The sequence below is a fragment of the Simochromis diagramma genome, unplaced genomic scaffold (assembly GCF_900408965.1).
Source record: "Simochromis diagramma unplaced genomic scaffold, fSimDia1.1 OVJJ01000421.1, whole genome shotgun sequence".
Taxonomy (NCBI): domain Eukaryota; kingdom Metazoa; phylum Chordata; class Actinopteri; order Cichliformes; family Cichlidae; genus Simochromis; species Simochromis diagramma.
In genome coordinates, this window is record NW_024387250.1 from 1,014,995 (window position 1) to 1,042,868 (window position 27,874).

The window sequence follows — 27,874 nt, forward strand, 5'->3', positions numbered from 1 at the left end:
AAGCTGTTAGGAATAGTTTAGTTTAAGGAGGTATAGCTTAATTTTGGTTCTGCTTTTGCGCCCACTGTGCTGAAAGTGAGTTTCTAGAGAGTAGCCACAGTGCGCATGGCAAAAGATAGCGTCTGCACCGGAGTGAAAATGTAAATCCTGAGATCTGAAGACTACCCCATCTAAGGACGCATACGGGGATGCTGCTTATCTTCAGCCAAACGCACACCCCCTGGATTCGATGAGAGATTTCACAACACCCGCTGCTGATGGGATGCACTGTGCTACCACCAGTGCCCACGTTTAGACGACAGCTCCGCACTCCTGCAGAACAAGCCTGTGTGGAAACAGAAGACTTTACTTGTAAGGAGGGACGTGGTGATTTTTTTAGACGCACTCATTTGCAACTTAGAGAATCTCGAGCGTCATTGTGATCTTTTGTGTGGGGGATCGTTTTGGTGCAACGGAGGAGGGGTACCCGGTGGATACTACTGCTTGCTTTTGCTCAAAAGAAGCGCGCCCGGTTGGATTTAAGCTGCAGTCCACTTTACGCCAACTGCATTGCCACAAGGAGAGGGGGGGAAATGTATGTATCATGAAACTAGGCGCCTGCGGCTTTTCGCATTAACTCTTTGATGGATGTGCGGACTTAAATCCACAAGTGGGGTCGTTCTTTGTGCTTTTAAGCTATACATAATATCACTTCACAACTACAATGAGACAACGTGTCGGGAGAGGAATTGTTGCCCGGAGAAGTGGAGCCACAGAGCAGGACAGTGACTTCCAGAGGATACCTACAGACGAGTGAATGCCGTCTCTGATGTGGAGCTTGTCGCTGTCCGACGCGCGAGTGGTGCTGAAATTTGGATGATGCCTGGCCAGCGACTGCAAGACTGCCGCTCCCTGCACCTCAACGAGGACAACGGCCGCTTCGTTTTGCTCGCCATCCTCATTTTAGTGTACCTGCTGTGCGGCGCTGCGGTCTTCTCGGCTATAGAGAGGCCCTCCGAGCTGCGGGCTCACGGGCGCTGGAACGGGACGCTCCTCAACTTCAGTGAGACCTTCAACATAAGCCTGCAGGAGCTGAACTCCTTCCTGCGGGAGTACGAGGCTGCCATCGCCGCCGGAATCCGGGCTGACGCTCTGAGGCCAAGATGGGATTTTACAGGGGCTTTTTATTTTGTTGGAACTGTGGTGTCGACTATAGGTGGGTGATCTCTGCAGCATTCACTAAATTCCCTGACCTCTTGGTCCATTCGGTTGCATCATGTTGTTCTCTCGACAGCATACATATTGGAAAATATGCATTAGGGCTATTCTACATAAAACCACACACATGCCAAGCCCACATAAAGCTTTGTGTTAATAAAAGAAGAAGAAATTCCAGGGATGCTTGTCAGCCCATGTCGTGAAGACAGGAAACACTTGAATGGGTCTTTGTTACTGGATTGGATTAGAGGTGTTTTATTTTAAATTGTATTCATGATAAATACTGATATCCTTACTTTTTGTGTGGATGTCACATAAACTGGAGCTGCTTCCATGAGGGGGGCTTTCTTTCCACTGGCTTACATGCAGAATAAATGATCCAAATTATTGTGTTTTTCTTTCCAATCATGTGTTACATTTTGGCTGTGAGGGACTTTGGCACCGGGGACGGCATCTGACTTGTCTGCCATTTGGAACAGGGATGAGTTCCCTGGCTATAGGACAGCACCCACGGGTGCAACTCTTTTTTTTTTTTTGGCCACGTTTCTGTTCAAACCAAAAGGAATGTCAATGAGAAGCCCCTTCTGCTCTCACCCCACCCCCTCCCCATTTAACATTTACTTGTGCAATAGGTCAGAAAAGAGCAAGTGTCCCTCCCAGGGCACCCCGAGGGCCAATACTGTGGTGCACTGCATGCCTGATGGGCTCCAACACCCCCCTCCAATCATGCACACCCGCCCCTCACACCACCACCAGCATCACACCACACCCTGGACAGATAAAGCCGAGCCACAGCTTACAGTGAGTAAATGAGTGAGTGAATGCGAACAAGCAAATGAACACACTCCAGCAGCTGTCTGTCTCTGACCTTAGCCTAAACACACAAACACAATCTGTGTATACAGTGTGACACCTTCAGCAACTATTTTTAATTGAATACTGTGGCATAGGGAGTGATAAAAGAAAGCTGATCCACGTGAGCAGGGAACCTGTCACAACTTTATTTACTGTAGACCTGTCAGGAGAGCTTTATTAGTCCTTCTACCTCCTGCTCGCAGACACACAAAGGCACAGACACAGAGCACTCGGGGAGCCCATGCACTCAGCTCACCGTGTCATGGGAGGGAACCACAGCAGCTGTGTTTGTGTACATGTCTGTGGCAGGTTGAAATCCTTTGTACTCCGGTTGTCAAACTGCATCGCTTTCTTTACCCAACAGGCTGATGATAAAAACTGACTCAGCAGCTTGGGGGGAAAAAGGGAAGGAGAAAAGAATGATGTTATGATGCTTTCTACAATATTTCCTCCTTTTCATGTGTTTGCATGGATTTCTGTCTAGCATTTCATCCTCCTTTGATCTCAACCCGCTCCCCCCCACCCCAACCCTCTGGCTTGTGTGCTACTTTTTTCTGCATGCTTGTGAGATGGTGATATAAAAGGGATTGTGGGGCCTCCCCACACAACTTTTTATCAGAGCGGCATCCCCCTGTGCACTCTAGACTTTCCTCCCAAACACTTCCCGCCTCTGACTCTGCTGTGGCAGAGGCTTCAAATCAGCAGTGACTCTTTGCTCCCCTTGATGTGCCTCCATAGCATCACTTTGAAGAATGAAATAAAGCCGTGGCCACATGATGCATACTTTACCCCGGGATTTGGCTGGGTTCACTGGCCATCGGTGCTGCACACATTGTGTTGTTTTAGAATTTCCAAAAAAGCTGCAGTAAGTATCAAATCCACTGCAGCTTTTTCCAAAGCGTATGTTGAACAAATGCAACAAAACTAGCACTTTGGCCCAGATTGAAATCTCTGGTGTTCCCTCAGATTGGTTAAACTCTGACTTTTTTTTGTATTTTCTGTAGCTGCACATTTCTGGTTTTGAGTGAAATTGTTCAAAAAAGAAGAAATAAAAGTTTGTCCAGCATTTATGCATGAGAGTAGCTGTGAGGAGCACATCTGCCTTCTGCCTGTATGAAGCGATAGGCGGGGAGAGCAGAATAAACGGGGCAGGCATCAGATAAGACACCGATTAAATCTGAGATAGCATGAGCTGAGGTGGAGGTGGCTGTTAAATGGGCTTAAATAGTATGACCCATATGAGATTTGACAGTTGGATGCATAGAAAGGTATCGGCTGAGCTGTCACTTAACGTAGGTTGGAACTGAAAACAGCTGCCGGGATAACAGCTGAGCACGGCTGCTCGATATGCTTGATTTGGTGAGCAACGTTAGCACTGCCTGTCATATACACAGCAGTATAATGACCACTTCACACAGTGCTGCCATTCAGTGTCACTTCCGATTAGTCCCGGTAATCACTCAAGGGGAGGCTACAATAAGAAAAAAACAAGCTTGAGGCACAAAAAGCATTTTCCTGTTGAGAAGCCCTGTCAGAGAAACATCTGTAAAATTTCTGACAGGTGAACTCCGACTACAAACATTAACTTTTCTATCATGAATTCTTGAACAGCTGTTTATCTATGTTTCCTGTGAGCGGAGTTTCTGTGTGATGAGTGGGAATGGATGGGACATGTACAGCCAGGGCCAAGTGCATTAATGTGGAAGCAAAGTTATAAGCTCCTGCATATTTAACTCAAAGCCACCTACACACTCAAAAAAATCCCACACAAGTATCTAATGTGTGTCTAGCATGAAAATATAGACTGTTAGACTCTTTTCAGCCTTCTTGTATTGGTTGTATTGTATTGCCCCATATTTCTGGTTACTGTGTTTGAACTCACATTAAGGAGGGCACAAGAGTTGCATCAATAAAATGGATATTTATAGCCTTCAGGGCTGATTGATAGATGCTAGCTGCCAATTAGGACAGCTCTCTGTAGTCTTTTGAGAGCCTGTATGTCTCATTTTGAGTACCTATAATGGCATTTAGGAGAAACCCTTAGTCACTTTTACAGTGCTGGCAATGAAAATACTTGCCTGAGAATTAAGCAGCGAGGGAAGAGAATCAATTAGATTGAGAACTTTTAGCTTGTTGGGAGTTATTAAGCAGGTTAAGGCTGTTAGCTGTTCAGCAGTTTGTAACATTCAGTTGCAAATTTGGATTGTGTTCTGCACTGTTTATTCCTGTGGATAAACTCTGTCCTGCCCCTGGCAGCCACTGCAGCATCCTGCTCTATCACAACTATATCCACAAAGGCAGACAATGCAAATAGTAGTTTAACACACAGCACACAAAAGAGCCACATGCAGTTTCTTTTGCTTTAAATAAATCCTCACTGAACCTGCAGAAAACTTTCAAAATTAAGAGGAATGTCAGAAATGGACAAGACATAATCCTGCTTGATCCTGGCTGTACAGAGTAGCTACTGAGATGAAATGTGATCATTATGAACAAACTGTCCTCATTAGCCAGACGGCTTTGAGCTTACTGTAGTGTTATGATGATATTATAACATAATAAGTGCCATAAAAACCCTGTTTTGTATTTATGTGTCAGATCACATTGAGAACACCTCTCAAAAGTGTAACTTAAAGTTGCATTAAACAACATTTCGACATTAGCAATCCCTTTTATGTGTTATACGTTACACAGAGAGGGATACTGCATAAATCTCTGGTTTCCAGTCAACTCTTCTTGTGTTTTAGCTGCGTTTAGCTCTTAGATCTTTTAGTCTTTTAGTCTCACTGAGAGGCTCATTTAATTGTTTCCTGTGAGCTGTTAATTAGCAAAGAACCCCCTTGTGGAGTACACTAAATGTCCAGGTCTAAACAGTGGACAGACAAAGATAGAGATTAGTTGGTGAACATATTAAAGCACACAACAGCTTAAGGACCAGGTGGTGCCCTGAGTGGTTGAAAGAGCTAAAAAGGAAAGTCACTACTGGACTGGTCTGATTGAGATATTAAAACATAAGAGTAAACGATGCTTGTTGGATTATTAGTATGTTTACAGCATGTTCTACTCTCTTATTCACCACCATTTTTTTTATAGAGTGCTTTATTCTAGGGGATTCTAACACTTTATCTTACATGCTTGGTCAATTTAGATTTGCCAGTTAAACTAGCTTGCATGTCTTGCACAGTATCCAGAGGAAATCCACGCAGGCACAGAAAGGCCCAAACCAGGTGACAGGTGCTCTTAATTTTGCCAAAACCTGGCTGAAGGTATCTTTGTTTGCCCAAATGAGTTTAAAATATACCCTGCTATGCTAATACAGCGCATCTGCCAGGACAGTCGTCTAATATTTCATGAAACGAGATACATGGACAAAATATGTCAGTCCCTCAACTGAACTGGGGGCTGCAAAGTTGGTTCAGCAGAGTTTCTGAATTTGTGTTTATAGTCAGATTATGACTCTATTTCATGAATCCCATAACAGGAAAATTATTTTTTGAAGCAGTGTGTGAATATGCATTACTCTGCCAACTTTTCTAAAAGTCAACACCAAAAGTATCTGCGAAATCACGATGTATTCAGTCCAGCAGAGCGATAACCGATTCCTGTTAATGAGCAGCAGATCTGACTTAATGCCTCCGCTGCAGAAGGACAGGTTTGTTTTTTAACACTCATTATTTCAAACATGATCACTTTGTAATCTCATAAACCAGCAATCAAAAAGCAATCAAAGCCATTCTGGCATTATATTGCATTTGTATTATAACTAGGTGACGATTAGAAAAAAATTTGTTAACTCAAGAAAGCTACAAGCGTGTTATGTAATGATAAATGTAAGAAAAGATTTAGAAACATTATAATCTTCAGCGTTTCTGGAGTGTTAGTAGACAATTAGGCCTAATGGCTTAGAGGGTATTATTCTCCTCATCTTCTGGTGCCAATTTAAAAAGTGCTAATTTGGCAGTCTCATTGAGTCTCACTGAGTCACACTTGTGAGGTTTGTGTGACCATGCCTCTCTGACCAAGGCCCGATGTATGTGCAAACCAAATTTGTTCTGTACTGTGCTGCCTTTTAATTCGTGTGCCTCTGAGGTTATAAGACAATGTCACCTCAGTCTGGTGAAGCGCGCGTTGGCATTTAAGCAGTGTGAAATGTCACATGATGGAGTGCGTGGATTCCTGAAGGCAGGCTGTGTTTTTGCTTTGATGTCGTGTTCTCATTTAGATTAACCACTTCGTGCTGCCTCGCTGGGACAAAACCATCTGTGTTGTTGTTACTGTTGGTGCATGTTATGAATGTGCCTTTGGGAGGTAGGTGGGAAAGGTTTGCAATCTGCGAAGGCAAAATCACTGCACAGCAATTTTTCAAGTTGTTCTTGTTGTCCGTCTCTCGCTTCAGCACTGTTGCTAGAGTGTCTCAAACAATGCCGATTCCCATCTAACGTCAGTCTCAGATCTCACTGCGCTGGACATAGTTCTTCTTTTAACAACGTTGTCTCATTTCTTTCTATTTACAACCCCAATTCTGAAAAACTTAGGTTGCTGTATATTAGTCAATATCAATTTTTTTAAAAGCAAATGTACTTTACAAGAGAGTTTGAAAACAACAAAAACGAACCATATATCGATTTTAATCCAATTTAAGTACAACAGCAAAATATAAAAACACAATAAAATTGACCCCCCAAAAAAGGCTAAAAAAAAGACACCACAACATAAAAAAAACCGGATGAGAATCAAACTGAGATCTAATTTTAAAAAAAATGTAAATAAAAACAAAATGCAATGATTTATTCATAAGATCATAGAAAACATTAAAAAAAAAAACTCACTGGATTAACTGTTAACATGTCAGCAACATGATCAGATGCAAAAAGGGCATCTACGAGAGGCAGAGTTTCTCAGAAGTAAATACAGGCAGAGATAGCAAGAAGAAGCCATATGGCAACAGGAAAAGTCAAAGCTCTTTGTAGGGAGGCAAAGTGGAAAACACAGTTCACCTGGCACAGCTCAAATCCACATGTCTTGCATATCTCAGGAAGTAAATGCAAAGCTGCATACTGAAGCAGCTACAAATGCTACAGCATTCGTAGGAGAAGAGTTGAACTGACCTTTTTGCAGTCCAGAATTTTCATTAACTGAAAGCATTCGAAGCGCTAAGAAGTCCAACAACTGATCTCATCATTTTCCAAATGTTTACAGTCTGATGTTGAAAGAAGAGGGGCTGCTACACAGTAGGAAACATGGTCCTGTCCCAACTTTTTTGATATGTCTTGCTGTCATTAAATTAAACATAACCTTACAATTTCTTAAAATGGTATACTTTCTCAGTTTGAACATCTGAAAGGTTTTCTGTGTTCTGTTATGACTAGAATATGGGTTTGAGAAATGCAAATCATCATCTATTTCTTTGCATTTCTATACATTTTACATAGCATACCAATTTTTGTGGAATTGGGTTTGTATTAATTAAGTCACTTTTAAATTATATTGTAAGTTTTTGGGAGTATCACTGCCACTGTGTTACACAATAGATTGCTGAACTGCACACTCGATAAAAATTTCAAAGATCAGTTCATTTGAAGCTGTATGTTATGACTTTTTTTGTTTCTGGTTTTCCCCTTTCCTTTCTTCAGATCTCAGTGGCTGCTCAGTGACGCTGAGGAAATGTCACTGTTAAAAGTGGAAAAAGGGGAGTCCTCAGACACATGAAAGGCACTGGGGGTCTTTTTAGATTAGTCCAAACACTCAGGGCAGAAAAATGTCTCACTAGGGATTAAGTAAACCTGTTGTGTACCACTTCTGCATAAGACTTGCATGGGATTTTGTCTAAAATATGGGAATGCAATATGTCTCATTTTTGCCCTAAAGCTTCCTTATGCAATATTTTTTGTAAAGCACTGGGAGGCGGCAGGGTGGACTTATGGTGACAAGCAGGAAATTATTACATGAGTTTGGAAGATTCGTTTGGTCACTAAATTGAAGCTAAATGTCGTTTCTGGCTTCAAGCAGAGACGGGGTGCAGACGACTGTAACCTCTAACTCCACAGCTCCAAATTATTTTCATTTTCAAACTTACAGTTTTCAGTCCCAATCATGTATGGGACTTGACTGACAGGAGTCACTTTGACTCCTTATAGGTGCTGCTAATAACATTACCAATAGCTCTGTTCTGTTTAATCTTTGCAGGGTGACAGTGAAGCAGCATGCACAATATCATAATAAGAAGCTAAATAAAAGTTAGTTGTACTACCCTATCATTACTATCAGCAAGTGATTGCCAAAGTGATTATTTTTTCACATACAACTCCCCAAGCCCAGGGATCTTTGATATTATAATGTTTGTTCTCTGGCTTACAAGATAATAACTTGCCAACTCATACCGAGTTGCAAAGTAAAACAAAGAGTCATCCTGCTGACACGGACATGTTGTATTACTGTTCTCACTATAAAAGCTTGTAGACATGCTAATATGCTAGCTTTGCCATCAGCTACTTCACATTTAAAGTAGTACCTTAACAACTATTTAGGTTTTGCATGCACGTGATCACAAACCTTGCGACATTAATTTTTTCCATCATTTTGGACATGTGACAATGATGGTGACATGTAGGCTCAAGGGCATAAGATACCATTCCCACAGGCCATCTAGCTGGTACTGGTCAGGAGGGAAAAATGACTAATCACGACTAGTTAGTTCTAAAGTCCCACTAACACAGACCTACAGACCAGTTAGCGACTCCCTTGCAACTACCTGTTGCGAAAAAAAATATTTCCTAACTGGTTGGCTAAAACCTCTTTATGATTGCTTCAGTTTCTAGCATATCATTGCAGTAGTATTTTGAATGGAAGTGATGAAAGTGTCTTTAAACACCGTACAGCTACTCTCCGTAGTGAAATTGTGAAAAGTGCAACACAAACTAAAAACGGAAACTATTTGCCTTCAAAGTAAAAGTTGGGAAACATGTTGGCTTCCGCACTGAGGTATAGCTTTTCCTCTGAAGGCAAGCTTTGTTCACTTCTAGGTTTGATCTGTAGCTGACCAGTTTGTCAGCAGGAAGAATCACCAGTGGCTGCTTTGATTTTCATTCTGTAAATGAAGTAGGCCTGTGGATATGGCCTCCTGTTACACAGAAGTACATAACTGGACCTGGCTTAGATGAACCAATGATGGCAGATGGTGTGATGCATCCATAGTTTTAAGGCTGCAGATCTGAAACTTAGAAGCATCTTGGGGCTTAAAAGAAATATATAACTGAGTCATCTACATAGCAGTGATAAGAAATGTCCTTAAAAGTGCTTAAAATGTGCTGAAGTCAGAGCAGATGTAACAGAAACAATAAGGGCCCTAAAACAGAACCTTGTGGCACACTCTAGACAAGAGAAATGGAAGAGAGCCTGAACTGAACACTATGTAACAAGTTATCACAGAAGACTCTGAGAAGAGCTGTTTCAGGGGAATAAGTACAAAACACAGACTAAAATTTATCAAGAAAGCTGCTTAGCTACAACCCTGCCTAAACCCTCCAGAGCCAGGGCAATTATAAAGGACCACCTCCATCCTAACCACCACCTCTTCAACATCCTGCCCTCTGGAAAAAGGCTCAGATCCATCAGGTGCAAAACCAACAGACTAAAGAACAGCTTCTTCCCGTGGGCTGTCAGAACTATTAATGCAAACTAAGAGTGTGTAAAGACTTCCCCAACACATCCACCCTGACACTGCTGTTGATCATCTATGTGCAATATCTCAGTCTTTCCATGTTACGTGCAATATTTTTGGCTCATGTGCAATTATTTTGGTCCCAGTCTGTTTCAATGTTTCCTACACATACGCCATGTATATAGTTCCACTCACATATGTATACATATACACTGTTTTTTATTTTATTCTATTTATTTTTTTATTTTCCGCCTTCGTTGTATATTGGTTTCTCTTCTTCTTACTTTAGCACCTTTGTGGTTCAGCTACCCAATTTCGCTGTGCAAGAAACTGCACAATGACAATAAAAAGCTCTAAGTCTCTAAGTCTAAGTCTAAAGACTTAACAATAAATCGTAATTTTGAGATTGGCCTGCAACTGCTAAGAAGAGAGGGGTTGAACTTTTGCTTTAAAGTTATTTTTTAAAATATGTTGGTGAAAGTTACATTAGCAGTAAAGTTTAAACCAAAATTAAAAGACTAGAATTAAAATGTGCCCAGATAAGAAATAGCTGCTTTCATTCATTTATTTTATTCCTCCATCTCTTCCACTCTCTCAGATCCTGTTCTTCAAAAGTACTTCCCACTGTGAAGCAGAAATACATGTGCATGTGTGTTTCTGTGGTACAGGGCAAACCTACTGGGAAGCCTAAGCTTCAATAAATCTCCATCATAGTTAATTGCTGCTGTACAGAAAGGCTGTACACACCTCTGTGCTCTGTCGCAGCAGGTCATAAATCTGGTCTGACTTGGCGTGTACTCGCCTACGTACAGTAACTCACAGACGTAAACCATCACGGCCAAGTGATACCAAGATCATTTTAGAGGACACAGCAAATTTGCTGGGCTTCATCTTCCTCAAGCTGATTAGCATTTCACTGATTCTGCTCTTTGCAGCAACATGGCACTGGGAAGATAAAACGCTCTGTGTGCTTTGCACTCTGAAGTCTTGTGACCTTCTCTGTGTCAGGGTTAATTTTTACAGTCATTCATTTAATTTTTTTTACCTGCTGATAACATTTTGATCATTGCCAATTTATCAGGCAACCCACTGGGACTGACGCATAGTAGTCATTGCTGACTTGCAGCTATGAGAGTTCAAAGTTTCCCCATAAGCAGAAAAAGTCTGCATCTTTTTTTGGTAGGTTAGCAACCTCTGATGCAGTAAAAGTGAGGCAACCACTTTCAGAGCAGGAATGAAGCTTTTTTAAAAATCAGTTTTTGCACTAGTTGAACATTTATCTGCATCTTGGGGTCATGTTTATAAATAGTGATCAATGTTAATGAGCTAACAGTAAGTTGGTGAGCACTGTGATTTGGCAGCCATCCATCTGTCTGTTCGTGTAAAGGAGGGGCTGCTTGTGTAAGAGCAGAGAGAAAAGGGAGAACAGCACTTAGCCATGCTCCAATATTACATCCTTTAGTGGATAAATAAAAAAAAATACATTGAAATATCATTTAATGTGAATGTGTTTGATTAAATGTCAGATTTGGGATTAACCAAAATTCTCTAGAATCTGATCACTTTCACTTTAAGGAGCTAAACAGAGCTAACGCAACAAAAGCATATATTTTGGGCTTGACCTTTATTCATGCGATTAATCATCATTATTAGATTAAAAGATGAAGAAACGGACCAAATATCCTGAGTTAGGCCAAACACTGTCCTTAAATGTTCTTTAATGTGAGAATAATCATTCGGTCTATCTGAATGAGCGTCTACACCAACCACCAGCTTGTCTGACTGTAGCTTAATATCACAGCCCTGCACAGAGCTTTTGCCAGCCATCATATGGACTGAAATCACTCAACAGACCTTCTCTCTAATATAAAATCTTTCATTGTTGCCACCTAAATATTGATTTATCATGCATTTTTATTTTTATATTGAAAGAATTATTACCCTTGTAGTAAAAACAGGATGAGATACAGCTGTGGATATTCTGTCCTCATGCCGGCATTCACAAATTCTTCTGTTACCTCCAAGCTGGCAGCCTGTGGCACAGTCAGCCACTCTCAGACTCACAGTGGGCACATTTGTTTAGTATAAAGTAAAACATTACTTAACTGTGAGCAACAGAGCATTCTTTCATCCATTCTCCCAGCTTCTTGTTTCCCTGTGTATGATCAAACATCATTATTGTAGCTGCTCAGCCTTAATTTATAGCCTGAGCTATCACGTTAGCAGGAAAGGAAAAGTCATTAAAGCAAATTTATGCTGACCCCAAGCAGTTGCTGCATTTATTTATTTTTCTTTTTTAATGCAGCAGAGCTGAGAAAGATATACACAATGTGACATACGGACATGAGATTTTGCAGGTCTTAAAATTAGATAAATATAACCTCAGATGACAACATATAACATGTTATATCGTGCTGTTATTTATTTATTTTTAATTAAGGCAAAATGCAAAAGCGGTGTGTGAAAAATTAAGTACACCTTTACTGATCCCTGCTTACTGGAGTTTAGAGGGTAAGTAGCAGCCAGGTGCTGATTAACTAATGCATTATTAACTGATCATGAGCAAGTGTGAGCACCATGTATGTTAACACAATGCCAAAGAAGGAAAGACATTAGCAGTTATCCTAGAGACGAAGCTGTTGCTGCCCACCAGTCTGGAAAGGTTTATATGACAATTTCAGAAAAGTTCAAGTCCATCGTTCAACAAAACAAAAAAATAATTTACGAGTGCAAAACACTCCAGACTGCTACCAATCTTCCCAGGAGTGGACATCCCAGCAAATTGACCCCAAGGTTAGATCGTGCAATGCTCAGAAAATCTGGTTCAGTCTCCTCAGGCCTTAGTTAACATATTCAATTTCATGACAGTACAATTACAGAAAGACTGAACACTTATGGTTTTCTTTGGGGTGGCGATAAGAAATTCTCTTCTCTCATAAAAGGACGCGGCAGCACAACTTAGGCTTACAAAGGTGCATCTGAATCACAAGACTTCTGTCATTTGGACAGATGAGACTAAAGTAAACATAGTACAGCACTAACAAAAACACCTCATATCAACTGTCAAGACCGATGGTGGATGTGATGAGTAAGGTTTGTTCGCAGTCAATCATAAACTTGTCTGTATACCAAAGTATTCAAATGAAATGGCATCTATCTGATAGTTAAAGCTGGGACTGGCTTGTGTAACATCACAATTACCCAAAATCCACAACAGAATGTCAGAAAAAGAAAAGAAGCAATGACCCGGTCAGTCCTGACCCCAATCAAGCTGTGCATAAATTAATGCCTTCAAACCTCAATGAACTGAACCAGTGATGAAGAGAAGAGAGCCAGAACTCCTCATCTATGATGTGAGAGGCTGATAAAGTCATGCAGAAAATGATGTTACTACTGCTAAAAGTGACTCTACAAGTCTTTATTTTAGTATTTAGATAATTTTTACACCTGTTAGGGCCAAGATAGTTCTTGTTTTACTAGGTCCTGATATGTAACACTTTATTTTCTTTTTGCCGTCACGGTATGAGGATAACATGTGTATAACCTATTAACTGAACACGCGGGCTTATCATGCTAATCACAGGGTTGTAGTGCTCCACTTGGACAGGTGTGTTTACTTTGCAGACTTAAACGTGAGAGTTTTGTGCAGCCTTTATTCAAATATTTACAGTGCACAGTGTACAAGATAATAGGAAGCACGAGAACATGGCCTTTAGATCCATAGCCAGAAGCTATTAAACTGATGAGAGAAGGACTTCTCAGCCGTAAGAAGGAACAAAATCTCTGTCACTGTTTGCAAATAAACACTGCAGCCACATGAATCCTGATTTTTTATTTTCCTTATTCAAGTCCTGACTTAATTTTTTTCATACCGCAGAGGTGAAAAACAGAGTGAAAACTAAACACAAAAGAGTAAATGTGCTGCGCATCCAAAGAGAATGCAACACGCCCCCACCTCCTTTTTCTTTTGACAACAAATCAATACAGACTACAGTGGAGTCATCAGTCCTTTCGGCTCTTTTTGCCAGTGAATTAACTGCTGGGACACGATATAAAAAGCCAGACCAAATTCAGTTATGGGGGAGCCAATTTAATTATAAAAGAATCAGAGAAAAATATTCAGGTTGTGCTCAGGTTTCTGTTACGTTGCTATCTCTCACACTGTGTGTAAATTATTTGCACAAAATGTTACTCTGTGATTTATATCTGCATCGACCCGCTTTAATGAATGGTACCCAAAGGTTTCTTGCAGATAACGTCAGTCCGATATGTCTTCTAATAGGGTGGTGTGGCACAAAACGCTCTTTAACAATCCTTTGACTTGAAGAACAGATACCAGTAATGCACTGCCTATAAATTATACGAGTGTGAAATTCAAATCCAGGCTGTTTTGCTTCAGGCACCCTGGCTTAGGTTTTTTTTTTTTTTAAATATATAATGCTACAGTCTTTGTTTAATTTGTATGTATGCAGTCAACAGATACAACAACGCAGCCACATCTCAAGCAAAACTTGGCATTGCGTCCACTCTATCATCTGCTTTTTGTAAAGCTGGCAGCACAGTGTGAACATTCCTGTTATTCCAGTCTGCCAGTAATCTTGGCAACTCCTCAGCAGATGGTGTGGCGTTGATGTCTCAGGTCTGGCCATGCTGCTGCTTCCTCGGCCCTCTGTCCTCTCTGCAGACCCCCACTACGCCGCGCCCGTGACTAATGATTTCCTGTTTGTCACAGAAACACAGCCATCAGAGGGCATTGCGTGGCATTTTTCCGCTGCGGCTCTTATCGGGCAAATTTAGGACTGTTCCCACTAGTGGAAAGCAGTTGTTTTGAGTAAGAGTTTGTTTTTTAAGCACATTAATTGGGGACACGGGCCAGTAGGATGCCAGGATGAGATTTTTGCTTTGCAAAACAGTCATATATTGAATCTGTGTCCATTTTAAAGGATTCAAGGATTTGTGTGGGAGGATAATGACCCTCAGAAGCATATATATATATATATATATATATATATATATATATATATATATATATATATATATATATATATATATATATATATATATATAAAGTGAAAATACCGCACTTTTAGTTGCCCTTCGTTCTCTTGTGGATTTCCATTAGGCTTTTATACCCACTTGAATTGGCTTTATTTTATATTTGCCTTGCATTGTGTCTTTTCTATCCATTTTGGTGCAGCCAATTAATTCTGACCTTACCTGACGTTACCTTGGTCCATGCAGACTGGTTGTAACATAAGACATGCACTCAGCTTCATGATGACTGGCCTTATGAGGCTTTTTTTCCCCCATAAACTAAATCAATATCCCTTTTTCTGGAAACTTTATTTTATAAAAGTTTAAAGTGGCCTTTGATTAAATATGACACAAGCACCAAGGTGCGCTCTACTGCACACACCTGGTATGGATTCGATTACTCCACCATAATTTTCTTTGAATTGACAGTTAGATCATATTTCCAGTTTCTATTTGGGCCTGGAGTGTTTGCACGGTTTTCTATCAGAATTAATGTGTATTAATCCCACGCACAGAGAGGTCGCAATTTATAGGGAAAACACGAACTGACCAAGCATTACTTTAAATCGATAGTGTTGGTCTGACTGATCGTCCTTATTGCATAATGAAAGATTTTTATCCTGACAGGAGCAGAGACTTACAGGAAGACATTGCCATTTGCAATAAAAGTAATAAATTGGTCCCAACAGACCAAAGCTGAAGCCTGTACTTAGGGTTGCCAACTTTTTAACTATCAAATAAGGGACACTCTGGTGTGCCAGAAGCACAATGCACAACCAGGTGGGCATAGTGTAAATACACACTGTATGCAACGTTGCAGGTAAAGGTCAATATATGCGGGGCGAACCAATTTTGTTCATTATACGGGATGTCCCAGGAAAAACAAGACAGTTGGCAAACCGACCTGGACTATGAAGTAGGATTTAGGGCTAAGTGAATCAAACAAGAGAGTTAACTCTAATCTGAGCATATTGCCATGGTAATGTGCTCCAGAGCAGGTTATGTTGGAGATAAGAGATCAGCACTCACAAACTCACCTCCTGCTGACCAATCAGTTCACTTGTTTCATCATTCCCAAAAGATTTCCTGAACCTCTGTGAGCTAGCGTTAGAGTCTAAAGTTATAGAAACAATCTAAAGTATTTGTCTTTATGTGATGAGAACCAACAAGAAATATTCCCCTCCAATAGCTGCAACCAAGTTTAAAAAACTTTAATTGGCGTAGAAGCCTTTAAATAGCAATATAACCCAAAACAAGGCAAATCTGACCTTTGCTACTTGTCGATCTTGCAAAAATCTGGATGTCAGCCTCCTAGTTGGAATTTTGCTCTAATATTTATTCCTTAGTTGTGCTCAGACTATCCAGCACCACCTGGGCTGCCGCTGAAATAAGCGAGTTGAAACTGTCTCACACACCACATGAATGTTTTCATCGCAGGAACATATTCATTTGTAGTTTAGTGTCTAAGTCAGACCAGAATACCCAGTTGTAATCTTAATGATGGGTTTGTAATTAACTGAAACAGTTTCCAGTCATACAGGCCACTCATAGCCTCCTTCTCTGCTGCATTGTCATATAGGCTCCTAGGAAACATGAGGGAGGGAAGAGGGATAATGAAGTACAGGTGAACTCAATCAAGGTGCTAACGAGGGGTGGGAAAAGGAAGGGGGCAACATGTGGAACCTGGCTTGAAAGTTAAACAGGAAGTAAAGTGAAAGATGCTGCAGCCACAGACGGGGAAACCAATAAATCAAACAGACGTGGAAAACATTGAGGAACACGGAGCTCCTGAATGCCTCCACTTGCAGGGCACGAGTGCTCACTCAGAGGTTTCATGAGCTTGTGTCGTGAATTTTATTCTGTTGCCTTTATAGTTGTCGCAACGTAACCCACCTAGGGGATTTTTAAAGACGCTTGACAGCATTGCACTCTTCTTTTAACTCTGGTTTTGGTCTTCAGTAACTGTTGAACAAATGGACTGGTACTTTTTTCCTGAACCTTTCTGCTCTTACTGCGCACTTAAAGCACTTTTACACTACAAACCAGATTCACGCATTCTAAAAGCATACTTTTCTGCCACTAAACATTTTACCTGTCATCGAAACTCTCATACATCACTGAATGGTTCAGTATAAAGTCCAAGGACATTCGTGACTTTCAAATCAGAGGAGCCAAGGATAAAAAAAATAACGTGCCACCCTCCACCTCCAGGAGCCACAGGCACCTGCTTTTGCTGCAGATGCAAAATTAGTCTAAAGAGAGCAGTTATATAAAATCAAAACTTTCGTAATAGTGCACAGAATGGTGCTGAAACACTTCATATAGCTGAGAGGAACTGCAGAGTTTGAACATAATTATCTGTAGGTTTCCCCAGATAAACAGAGCCTTTGAAATTATAATCATCAAAGCCATTGTCGTAAAAAAGAAAAAGATTACTGCAGCTTGAAACTTTGGTTTGAGTGCCACAGATCTGGATTGGATTGGATCTGAAAGTTGAAAAGTATTGTGAGGCAAACTGACTGACTGACTGGTATATTGGCAATAACCAAAACCAATATTTGCAGCCTCATCTCCACCTGTAAAATTGCCCCTAATCCCTCACTATAACACTTCAGTGAATACATCTGTATGCTTATGAGGAAATTATTTCTGCTGCCTCATTGTTTCTTTACACAAACTGCTATTGAATAGCACATTTCATCTCACTTTGCCAGAGGAAACGTCACTCGACTGACATGAAGAGTGATTGAACGGTGCAGTGTTATTTACTGCAATAGCTGCTATTAACTCTTTTGTGCAGCGATCTCTGCAGATAATGAAATGTCTGTTAAGTGTTTTAGATTTTAGAGTGGCTCTTTAGTGCAAAAGCTGATGATTGATTTCTGCTTAGAGGCGAGCACACTACTAAGCGAATCAAGTTAAGTGCAGAGCATTCGTAATCTCCATTGATATATCTGTAAAAAAAAAAAAAACCACAGTAATGAGAGCTGTTTGTTTAGGTCCTAACTTTACTGTGGGACTTAATGAACCCTTTGTCGCTGGACTGTAATAAAAGCTGCTCAGTTTAAACTGTATCAGCAGCAAAGTGAATATGATTTACACTCGACTCTCGGTGATAAAAGGTTGGATTCACTACCGTGTAGTAGCAATTTATTTCTGTATTCCCTCTATTTCATTTCGCCCACCGTCAGATAATCATTAGATCATCTTTTTTTCTTCTTCTCCTCTTAAAACTGTCACATTGGTAAGTAATGGATACTAATGGCGCCGTTTCCATCATTTTCTTCCTGGTTGAATCTCTGGTGTCTAATTATGTGGGTAAGCATCATTAGTCATTAGAGCATAACATCATCTTCTGTGTTGAGTTGAGCATACTTTATTTAATGTTAATGAATAAATGTTCTCAGAGGGCTCTGTCTGAATTGGATTTGCACACGTATGATTTTCTGCCTTATCAAGTTCGGCCGAATTAAATGAGTCATCTTGGCTGAGACCGGGTGGGCAAAATTGATGTTTTCACAAAAGTCAGCAGTATTTTTAAGCGTTTTTAAAGAATAAATGAAGAAGTCTTTGAGAATAAAAGTAACACAGAGTTTAGCATCTTTTGGTTTTGGCTCTCCTGCACTTTGGTTTCTAATATTGTCCTGTTTTCCCTAATGTGTCCTGACACAGTAGTCTGGAGTAATGGCTCTGAAATGCTACACTGAATCGATGCCTGGTGCCTTTTCCTCTCTTAGGTAATTTACTTGGTAATGAGAGACGGTGCGGAAGACTGTCTCTGTGTGCCCTGAGAAGATGTAATCTGTTTTCCCTATGATTCAGCTCAGTTAGAGAGACTTGGACTGCTAATTAATTAACTATGAAACACTGAAATAGGATTTCACTGAAGGGCTTAATTTGGGTAATCGCTGCCCCTCACCTTTCAGTTGCTTCGGTGTATGTTACTTGAACTTTGTAATGGTCACAAAAGCAGATTATGTCATGTCTGGAATGAAAACCATCGTACGTACGCGTGTGTGTAGGAAGCCATAAGGTGTGCATGTGTGGACGCGTGGGGCTTATATTCCCTGTTGTCCATAAAGCAATTTGTATCAATCAGTGTTGATCTAAATGACCCATCGTGTCAACAGCAAACCTGCGTGAGAGTGGTTTTCAGTGCTAGAGATAAGGGCAAAAAAGCCATTTTGTCTATCATAAAGGAAGTATTGTCTGGATATTGATGTCATTTATTACTTGACAAGGGTGGCTGGTGGGGAAAAGGGGTAAAGCACAGCCCTAATGCACTGAGAAGATTGAGAACGAGGATAGCCATGATGGAAAAATCAATTAACCTTGGCCTGAAAGTGAACTGCTTGATCTTTCAGCACGATTTTATTTGTTGACAAATATACCATCTGCTGTTCTGTAGATAAGGGGCTCGACACTCTGTGTGCGCTTAGGTGTGTGTGTTCAATTTGGCCTTGGACAGAGCGTCCAAAGCATGCATACAAATAACCACTTAAAAAAAATATATACATATGTGTGTGTATATATATATATACATACGTATGGATATATGTGCAGAAAATTTGCGCATGAAAAATCATTCAGTGGGAGAATATGCATGTAGCAGGTCTCCTGCAGAAGCTGCATAGTATTTCTGTACTGGCTGTTTTTTAGAGTATGCTTTGCACATATAAATTCATATAATTTTTTACACAATTTTTATTTATACCGGGTTTTGTAAATTAATCAAGAAGGAAAATAAATGATGCACTGCAGATTTCACGACTTCTCTGCAATGTGGGGTTTCCATTGTGGCTCCAGTAATAGACACGTTGGTCAGATGCTTTTTTTTTTGTAAAATAGGATACTGGATGGATAATAAGCACATTTCGTATGGGCGCCAACCTCTGCTATTTATTTTACCTCTTATTTTAATTGAAGATAACGACTTAAGTTATTGTTTTTCCTTAATTGGTTCCACCCTTTTCTCTTCCAAGTATTTGACCTGATGCGAAACAATGCCATGCCCAGATATCAGACACATGTTTACATCAGAGCCAAACCTGTGGCACTCGAGTTTGAGGAGTGCTCCTTCAACACGCAGCAGAATCCATAAACATCCTCCCTCCTCTGCTCTAATAACCACTTCCTCAGCTTGAACACTCGCTCAAAGTGACTAAGAAATCAGGCGATAGCAGGAAGCCAGACGCAGCTGAAGAGGGGGGGGCATATTCAGAAGGCTTAACCCAGCTTATTTTTGGCATCCTCTTCTCGATATCCTTCTAAGTTATTTGATTTTTCTTACTCACAGCAATAAAAATATGCTGAATATACAGAATCAAGGTTTTTCACAATCAATTTTCACTATAAAAATGGTTCTTTTTTAAAAGATTTAACTATTAATAACTAATAATACAAGTAATGCCTTAAATATCTGCGAGGATTTAATATTGAATAAGCTGCTACACCATTATTGGACATAATTCTTCATTTTTTAAATTATGATCAATTTTTTTCTTGTTGGCAAATATTTATATATTTTGGATTTTATCGCTTTCCCCTTATTCTCTCTCACAGTGCAAAACATAATTATCACACAGTTCCTTTGTCTCTGTATATGACTTTTCAGACACTAATCTTCCAGTAAAAGCTTGCATTCTCATATCAGCATCGAGTCAAATTATCATGCAGTACTTTCTGTACATAATTTGTATTTGCACAGCTAATCCTCGGCTTTACGTCGTTTTAATTACTAGGCAAAATGTTTTAGAAGAATGATTCAAGCCTCATTTAATCCTCTTTTAGATTTTGAGGTTATTTTTCTTTCACTTCCCTGGCCTGAAACTCACTTCCGGTGAGGAAACTGCAAACATCTCATAGGTGAAAATCCGGTCGTGGCCTCTGCTGCATGGCTGAACGCGTGATATCTTTTCTGTTTCTGCAGGTTTTGGGATGACGACACCTGTGACAATTGCAGGCAAAGTTTTCCTGATCTTTTACGGGCTTCTGGGCTGTGCCGGAACCATCCTTTTCTTTAACCTCTTCCTGGAGCGCATCATCACACTGCTGGCTGTGGTGATGAAGGCTGTGAGGGAGAGACGAATCAGGAACAGCGGCCTACTCCCACCAGGCATCCGCCATGACTTCTCAGCCTACTCCCTGCCAGGATGGAAGCCCTCGGTGTATCACGTGATGCTGATACTTGGCCTGTCAGCCATCACCATCTCCTGCTGTGCATCAGCCATGTACACGCCCGTTGAGGGCTGGGCTTACTTAGACTCTCTCTACTTCTGCTTTGTCACCTTCAGCACCATTGGCTTTGGGGACTTTGTCAGCAGCCAGAGCGCGGCTTACGAATACCAAAGCCTTTACAGGGTGGCCAACTTCTTTTTCATGCTAATGGGTGTGTGCTGCATCTACTCGCTATTCAATGTTATTTCTATTGTCATCAAGCAGGTGCTCAATTGGATGCTGGAGAAAATGAGCTGCCTGTTTTGCCAGCGCTGCAATAACGCTAATGCTTTCCTGGGCAGACGCAATGCCATCCGCCCGGGTTCCAAAGGTCGCCAGCGTCGGTTTGGTCAGCCGCCCGACTCAGACGGACCTTGTGACAGTGACGCAGAGGGCCGCAGATTATCGGGGGAGATGATCTCCATGAAAGACCTGGCAGCCTCTAGCAAAGTGTCGCTGGCCATCATGCAGAAGCAGCTGTCTGAGTCTGCCAACGGATATCCCAGGACAGTATGCGGCAGCTCACGCCATAATGGTTTCTCTGGGGGGGTTGGTGCTCTGGGTATCATGAACAACAGACTGGCAGAGACAAGTAACTCCAGGTAGAGGGTGTGGGGGGCACTTTACACTCGTACTGTAATAAGAACCCAGAGGTTGATCGCCATATAAAAACACAAAAAGTTTTGTCTGGGGTTTTTTTTTTTCTCTTCAAAGGGATTGCCAGTGTAATATCGACATGCATGATATATATGATTTTTTTTTTAAATACTTTTGTTTGGCCTGTGATAATACAGGTATGATAATAATGGTGATGATTTTAATGATGATTTGGTGATGATGGTGGTGGTGATGGTATGAAGAGAGAAGCACAGAGTCATCAATAGAAAACATAAACTGACCTGGAAGCGTGGGAACCAACAATCGCCCATTGACCTCAGTCCCAACCCAGAACAAACTGAGTCTCAGACAAAGTCTCTTATACATCAGTGTTATTCTGCAGAGGACACAGTCTGCTACACTCACTCTATCCTATCAGACTTATACAACTTTAATGACGTGCTGTAAAGCAGTCAAGGGAAACGTTCAGCACAGTATTTACTGTTTGAGCTTTTGCCAGTTTATTTAAATGTGCGTACTGAATGTTGATGTTAAAGGAGCGTAATCGCCGAATGATATAGCACATACTGATCTATGCATTATATGTTTCTCATGCATTTTTTTGCACCATTCCTTCGATTGCGCAGAGCCCCCCCCCCCCCCCCCCCACTTGTTTTTCTCATCTATCCTCAGGTGATTGATTTCATTTTTGTTCCTCTTGCATTGCTCAACATGGAGAAAAAGAAAAGAGTTGAAGAATGAAAATCCATTTCTGGAAAAAAAAAAAAAAAAAGGAACTGGTCCTCTTATCAGCTAAGAACATGCTTCAGCGGCCAAAGACTTTGACTCAAAGGGTAAAAGGGGGCACCTTCCCAACTTCGTCTCTCTCCTCTTTTTTTTTTTTTTTTAAAGCTTACAGCTGTCTGCGAAGGGAAGTAAACGATAAAGCTTTTCTAATTGTTCGTCCACTGCAGCATGCAGACATGTATTTGGAGAGCTGAATAAATAAGAAACAGCTTTAAGGATTTATAAGGTATGTATGTATAAGAAAGTGGAAGGAGTTTGACAAGCAAATAAATTGCATGTGGCTTTATTCCATGGGCACATTATGTTAAATGATGCTGACTGAGCACGGCCGGGTCAGTCGTAGTCGCTAGACTGAAAACTGATTCATCATTGTAAGGATTTGTTTTCACTGATGGATGCTTTTTTTTCTTTTTTGTGCATTTTGAGTGAAAAAAAAAAGGAAGAAGAAGAAGAAGGCCTAAAGTCCTGCAAAGATTGATTTTTTTTGTCTTGAGTTCAGCATAAATGTGCAGCCAAGGTTTTATGGATGGAGGGTGTTTGCGGAGGATATGGTTGTCCTGTCAGGCTCACGATCAATGTCCCTGTTGCCGGCAACTATCTATTCCGAAGCGGCGGTGTGTGTGTGATTTAAAGCCACGTGATGGCGTTTGATGTTTGTAAACAGCGTGACAGAGGAGGAGACATTGATAGTTAAACTGTCCGGGACACGTTGATGAAGAGGAGGGAAGCAGAGAGAAAAGAGGTGGCCAATGCAAATCGATGGTCTCTCTCGACCAATGGCTCAACTCTCCCATCTTCAGCATCTGATTGTTGTCCCCCCCACACACACACACACACACACACACCCCACACACACCCTTGTCTTCTCTGTATTCACTTAACGCACACTGCACCAGAACTCTCCCTGCTTCCTTTTTACTTGCAGATCTCGGCTCTCTCTCCTCACGCCCATCACTCTTACACTGTGAATATGAGACATATATATATATATATATATATCATTATGAAGCGCTTTTACAGTAAGGCGTGATTTAGATCTGGATCTTTCCTTCCATTGATTTTTATCATTCCTGTGCATAGATCTGAATAATTTGGTTTTACTCCCCAGTGTCACCAAGAGGAATAGAAAATGACTCAGGTAGTTAAATCTTCAGGCTCGTCTTAGTTTCTCCCGCATGCCATTATGGTGAAGCCATACAAGATAGCTGTATATAAAACTAGAGTACTCTTTAAAGTCTATTTTTCTACATATAGCTTTCGAAATGTCTACTCGTGGATGATTGAAAAAGTCTCACTGTCACATGTCTCTCACGCAGTCGGTCAGCAGATTGACAGGTACAGCATCCAGAGTTTAACTACCCCTATGGAAAATGAGCATGTTAGAAAAACAAACAAAACACAGATGCTTTTCCAGATGTTTGGCATTTTGTGAAATGCACATATTTACTTTTGTGTTTTGACAGAGTTTTAGATGAGATGATTGATGCCAAGCTCACACCGAGTGTTACCAGTGTGCTCATTTACCTCTCTGCAAGACAGCAATTGCATGTAATTCCCAAAATGTCAGTTTATTATTTTAACAGTTCCCAACAAGGCAGCTCATGAACAAGGAAGCGAGCAGTGTGTAGGTGATGCGGCACATGCAGCAGCAGAATCGTCATGATTTGTGCACATATTTCTGATAGTAATAGAAAAGTAAGTATTAAACCCTGGGACATTTGAGCAGGAGCATGGGCATGTTGTAGCAAATGATATACTGTAGTTTGAATTCAATGGTGTTACCCTGTTTTACAGTATGTCCAAGGGGAGAAGCACTGCTGCCACTTCTCTAGACTAATGTTTCCTAAATGATGTGTTAACCTTCATCTCCCCCCTGAGGCTTAAGGCTACAGTGGTAGAGGTTTCAGGAATGCTTCTATAGCTGTCAGCTGCGCTGTATCTTTAACCTTACTTTCAACAAGGATCATATGTGTTTGTATGCATTTGTGTATCCAAAGAAGAGTGTAAAGAACTGAGAACAGGAATCCAAGGACTATCATATGTTAAGCATAATCCCCCGAAAAGTTACGTGACTCAATATAATATCAATTAAAATGTAATTTCCTTAGGCGTGACACATCAGGCTGTTATAACACTGAATATATTACTTAGAGTAATGTTTGCTCATCTAAAAATGCATGCATGGCTTGAAATCAATTGCCTTACTTTAGTCCTTGCATATGACAAAGAGGTTCCTTATTGAAACAATTATAGTGTGTAGACCTTGTGTGTTGTACTATACTATCCTTTTGCATTTTGCAAAATTGATCTCCATTGATTGCAATGGTTTTAACTGCCCCGTTGTCCTCTGTATCTTCTGTAAGAGGAGACAGGTGGTCCTAAGATCTACTGTATGTTTGTATTTGTGAACAGCATAAAAGAGTCCTAAATGTGTCAGTTACTTTTCTTTGTATTGTAATATAGTCGTTCATGTTCACGTGAAACATGGGCTCGGACTAAAATGACGTAAGCACTATTTGTACATAATATTGACTTTGTAGGTTCTCAGTCATCCAGGTCATGGTAGTCTAAGGAGCATGAAAAAAACTGGACTCCTTTAAGGTTTCTGAAGATGTTTTGTCTGTCATCCAAGTGGCTTCTTCAGTTCTAACACCAAAAGGTTTTAGAACTGAAGGTAGAGAGTTAAAAGGATTTAAACCCTAGTTGAGGTTTTACCCTAAGAGAGTTTCTGACGCACTGTTGATTATGTGCATCATCACATGAGCCAAGGAGTGAAAAAGATGTGGGTCATTACCACAGGTACCACAGGTTTTGGGTGAGACCATCGTGAGAACTTGCTACACCCCATCATGTGACCTATTGAAGTCAGCTGACACAAGATGTGAGTGAGGGTTGAGGAGCCTGGGTAGAGACCTCAAAACTGCATTGTACCTCTGTTTAACGATGGGCATTCACCGTGGACAAAGATAGCCCTTTTAAGGCATCAGTATACCCGCTGGAATAGCTGATTTGCTCCCCACCGCAGCCTCATCAAAACCAGAAGCCAAGACTTTGTGTGTTTTTTCCAGAAACTCTCAAGTTTCCAAACAGCTGCAAAATCTCCCTCTGTATATCTGTATGTCTCTGTGCTTCTGTGCTAGAATATTAATAACATGGCAGTAAAAACCTGCATGATCAATCCAGCTGCAGCGGCTGCAGTGGTACGTGCCAGGTTACAAAAATCACGAGGTGCAGGACCATCCAAGATTATACCATGCGACACGTGATGTGACGTCAGAATTGGCGTGAGACACCCACAACACAGGCAACACTGTGAGCAGAATGGTCCCATTACTCCTCTTTTTACTCCAGACTTAATAGTGGTCAATGACCCTCCTAAGGGACACCACCCACTAGGGGTGGACTCTCCACCCTTTGGTTGTAGATCCAAAGAAGCCTCTTGGACGAGACGTGATACATTCTGACAAAACTTAAAGAAGTCCAGCTGCCTTCTGTTTTACAGCCAGATTTTATTCACTTCAGAAACAGTCAGGTTAATCGCTCCACCTAATTTCCAATCCAAGCAGATCTGGATTACACAGCGGTGACTCCCCATCAGCTTATCAGCAGTTAAAATCACCACTGAGATCATTTATTTTCTGTCAACACATACTGTACTGTATTCACATTCAAATATTTGCTAATCAGCGGCTATTTGAGTGTGAAATAACTTAAGTAGAAAGCAACGCATCAGTGGTCTTTACCAGTCCAATAATGAAAAACAGTTAGTTTGACATTAGAAGAAACTGGAAATGTTGTTAGCGTTGACCTTTAAAGCCGTCGATGGTGCTAATGGCATTATCATTTATTCAAGCAAATTTCTCTGTAATCACAGTATGATGCATAACACTTTGCTCTCTCCAGTTTCTGCTACAGAAGAGTGCACAAACTCTTTTGTATTTGAAGACTGTTAAAGATGCTCGTTTCAGGGGGGAAAAACTGTATTATCATCAATTTGGCTGGAACACGCTGGAAATGGCTATTACCAGCGGGCAGGTAAACAGCCGAGCAGCTCAGTAACAGAATGATGTATTATTTGCTCAGCTTGGCTGCTTCTGATCTTTAACAAGAGTCCAATTGTTGGCTTTGATCCAGAGCATAATTTCCAGATTTACAAGACACATGTCCCTGTTAGTTTGTTTTTGTGTGTTTTTTTAGGAGGGGAGCTGATAATATGGAGCAACAAATGACATTCAGCTCTCACTTTAGAAGCTGCTTTATCTGTCTGTTATTTATGTTGATCCTTAACTCGACTCATGTGAACACGACGCTGCACCTTGCTGTGTCTCATGTTGCTTGCAATGTAGTGTAACATCAAGTTAATGTATGCAAATGAATTCTGTTTGCAAGTTGCACATTTATACCAATGATTGTACTTTTATATTTATTAAAAGTAAAACCTATATGAAACGAGAAGGGGTTCCATTAAACACTGATATTTACTGACATGCCTCTGACTGATTGATTTATTATCATGCTCTTCTAATCACTCCCAGCTCAGTACCACTGGCGATTGTAACACTTAATCCATTACATATGGTATTCATTACACTGACTTTCACTCAGGCTAAAGTAATGGAATTTTAGGCATTTCTGTTCTGTTTATCACCACAAGATATTTCCAATTACAGACTTGAATCTCGGTGCCGATGTGACATGACAGCAGCATAAATTTCACTAATGACTGAAAGTCCTCTTTGAGTCTTGTCTCAGTCAACTTGGCAGACTGCAGCACAGACTCCAGATATTTGCTGAGTCCAGTGATTAAATATTATAAGTCAGAAGCCTCATAAAACTAAAGCAAGCCTTTTTTATGTACACACGTTTTTACCTTAAGATAGAGTCAAGTTAACTTTCATAAAGAAAACCCACCAATATCATTTGTGTGTGTGTTTCATGCCTGTCAGCCTTGATTAATTTATGGGCGAGTGCTTGTTTCCAGTGTTCTTCTTAAGACTGAGGAAATCTTCCAGTTGACACCAGATTGTTGCACTTACCACTGTTAAATGTTTGACTCAGATTTCAACAATTGTCAATTTCACACCTTTTACTCTCTGTAGACTCTTCCCGGTCCATGGATTGCAACTGCAACTTTGGACTGCAGCTTTCTTTGTGGATTCACCTGAAGAATCTCCAGGTTATGCCCTGCATGCCCCCCGTCTACCAACCACCCCTCATCGCTTTCCTCATTCAGTTAAACTTTCTTTCTGTGTCACACATTTTGAGTCCAGATCCCTGGTGGTTTCCTGACACCATTGAATCCCAAAAGGGAAACAAAAACTGTATGGAACAACACAAAGACAAGCAGGGAGTAAGGCAGGAGCAGAGCCAAGCCTAAACCAAAGCAAGTAGGAGAACTCATAATCCTTAATAGCTTAAAGCCATGCACGACTTGGAGGACTGCTATGGATGGCGGAGCTGAAAGCGGGACCTTTCAGAGGCTTGTGGAAAAGGGACAAAAAGGCTAGC

At 40.8% G+C, this 27,874-nt stretch overlaps 1 protein-coding gene across 1 annotated transcript; it reads left to right on the top strand.

Moving 5' to 3' along the window:
• Nucleotides 1-27,874, top strand: kcnk12 (potassium channel, subfamily K, member 12). Its single transcript, XM_040001709.1, has 2 exons — nucleotides 1-1,195; nucleotides 20,676-27,874. Exons 1-2 carry the CDS (start codon nucleotides 856-858, stop codon nucleotides 21,566-21,568), a joined length of 1,233 nt encoding a protein of 410 aa, XP_039857643.1. The 5' UTR covers nucleotides 1-855; the 3' UTR covers nucleotides 21,569-27,874.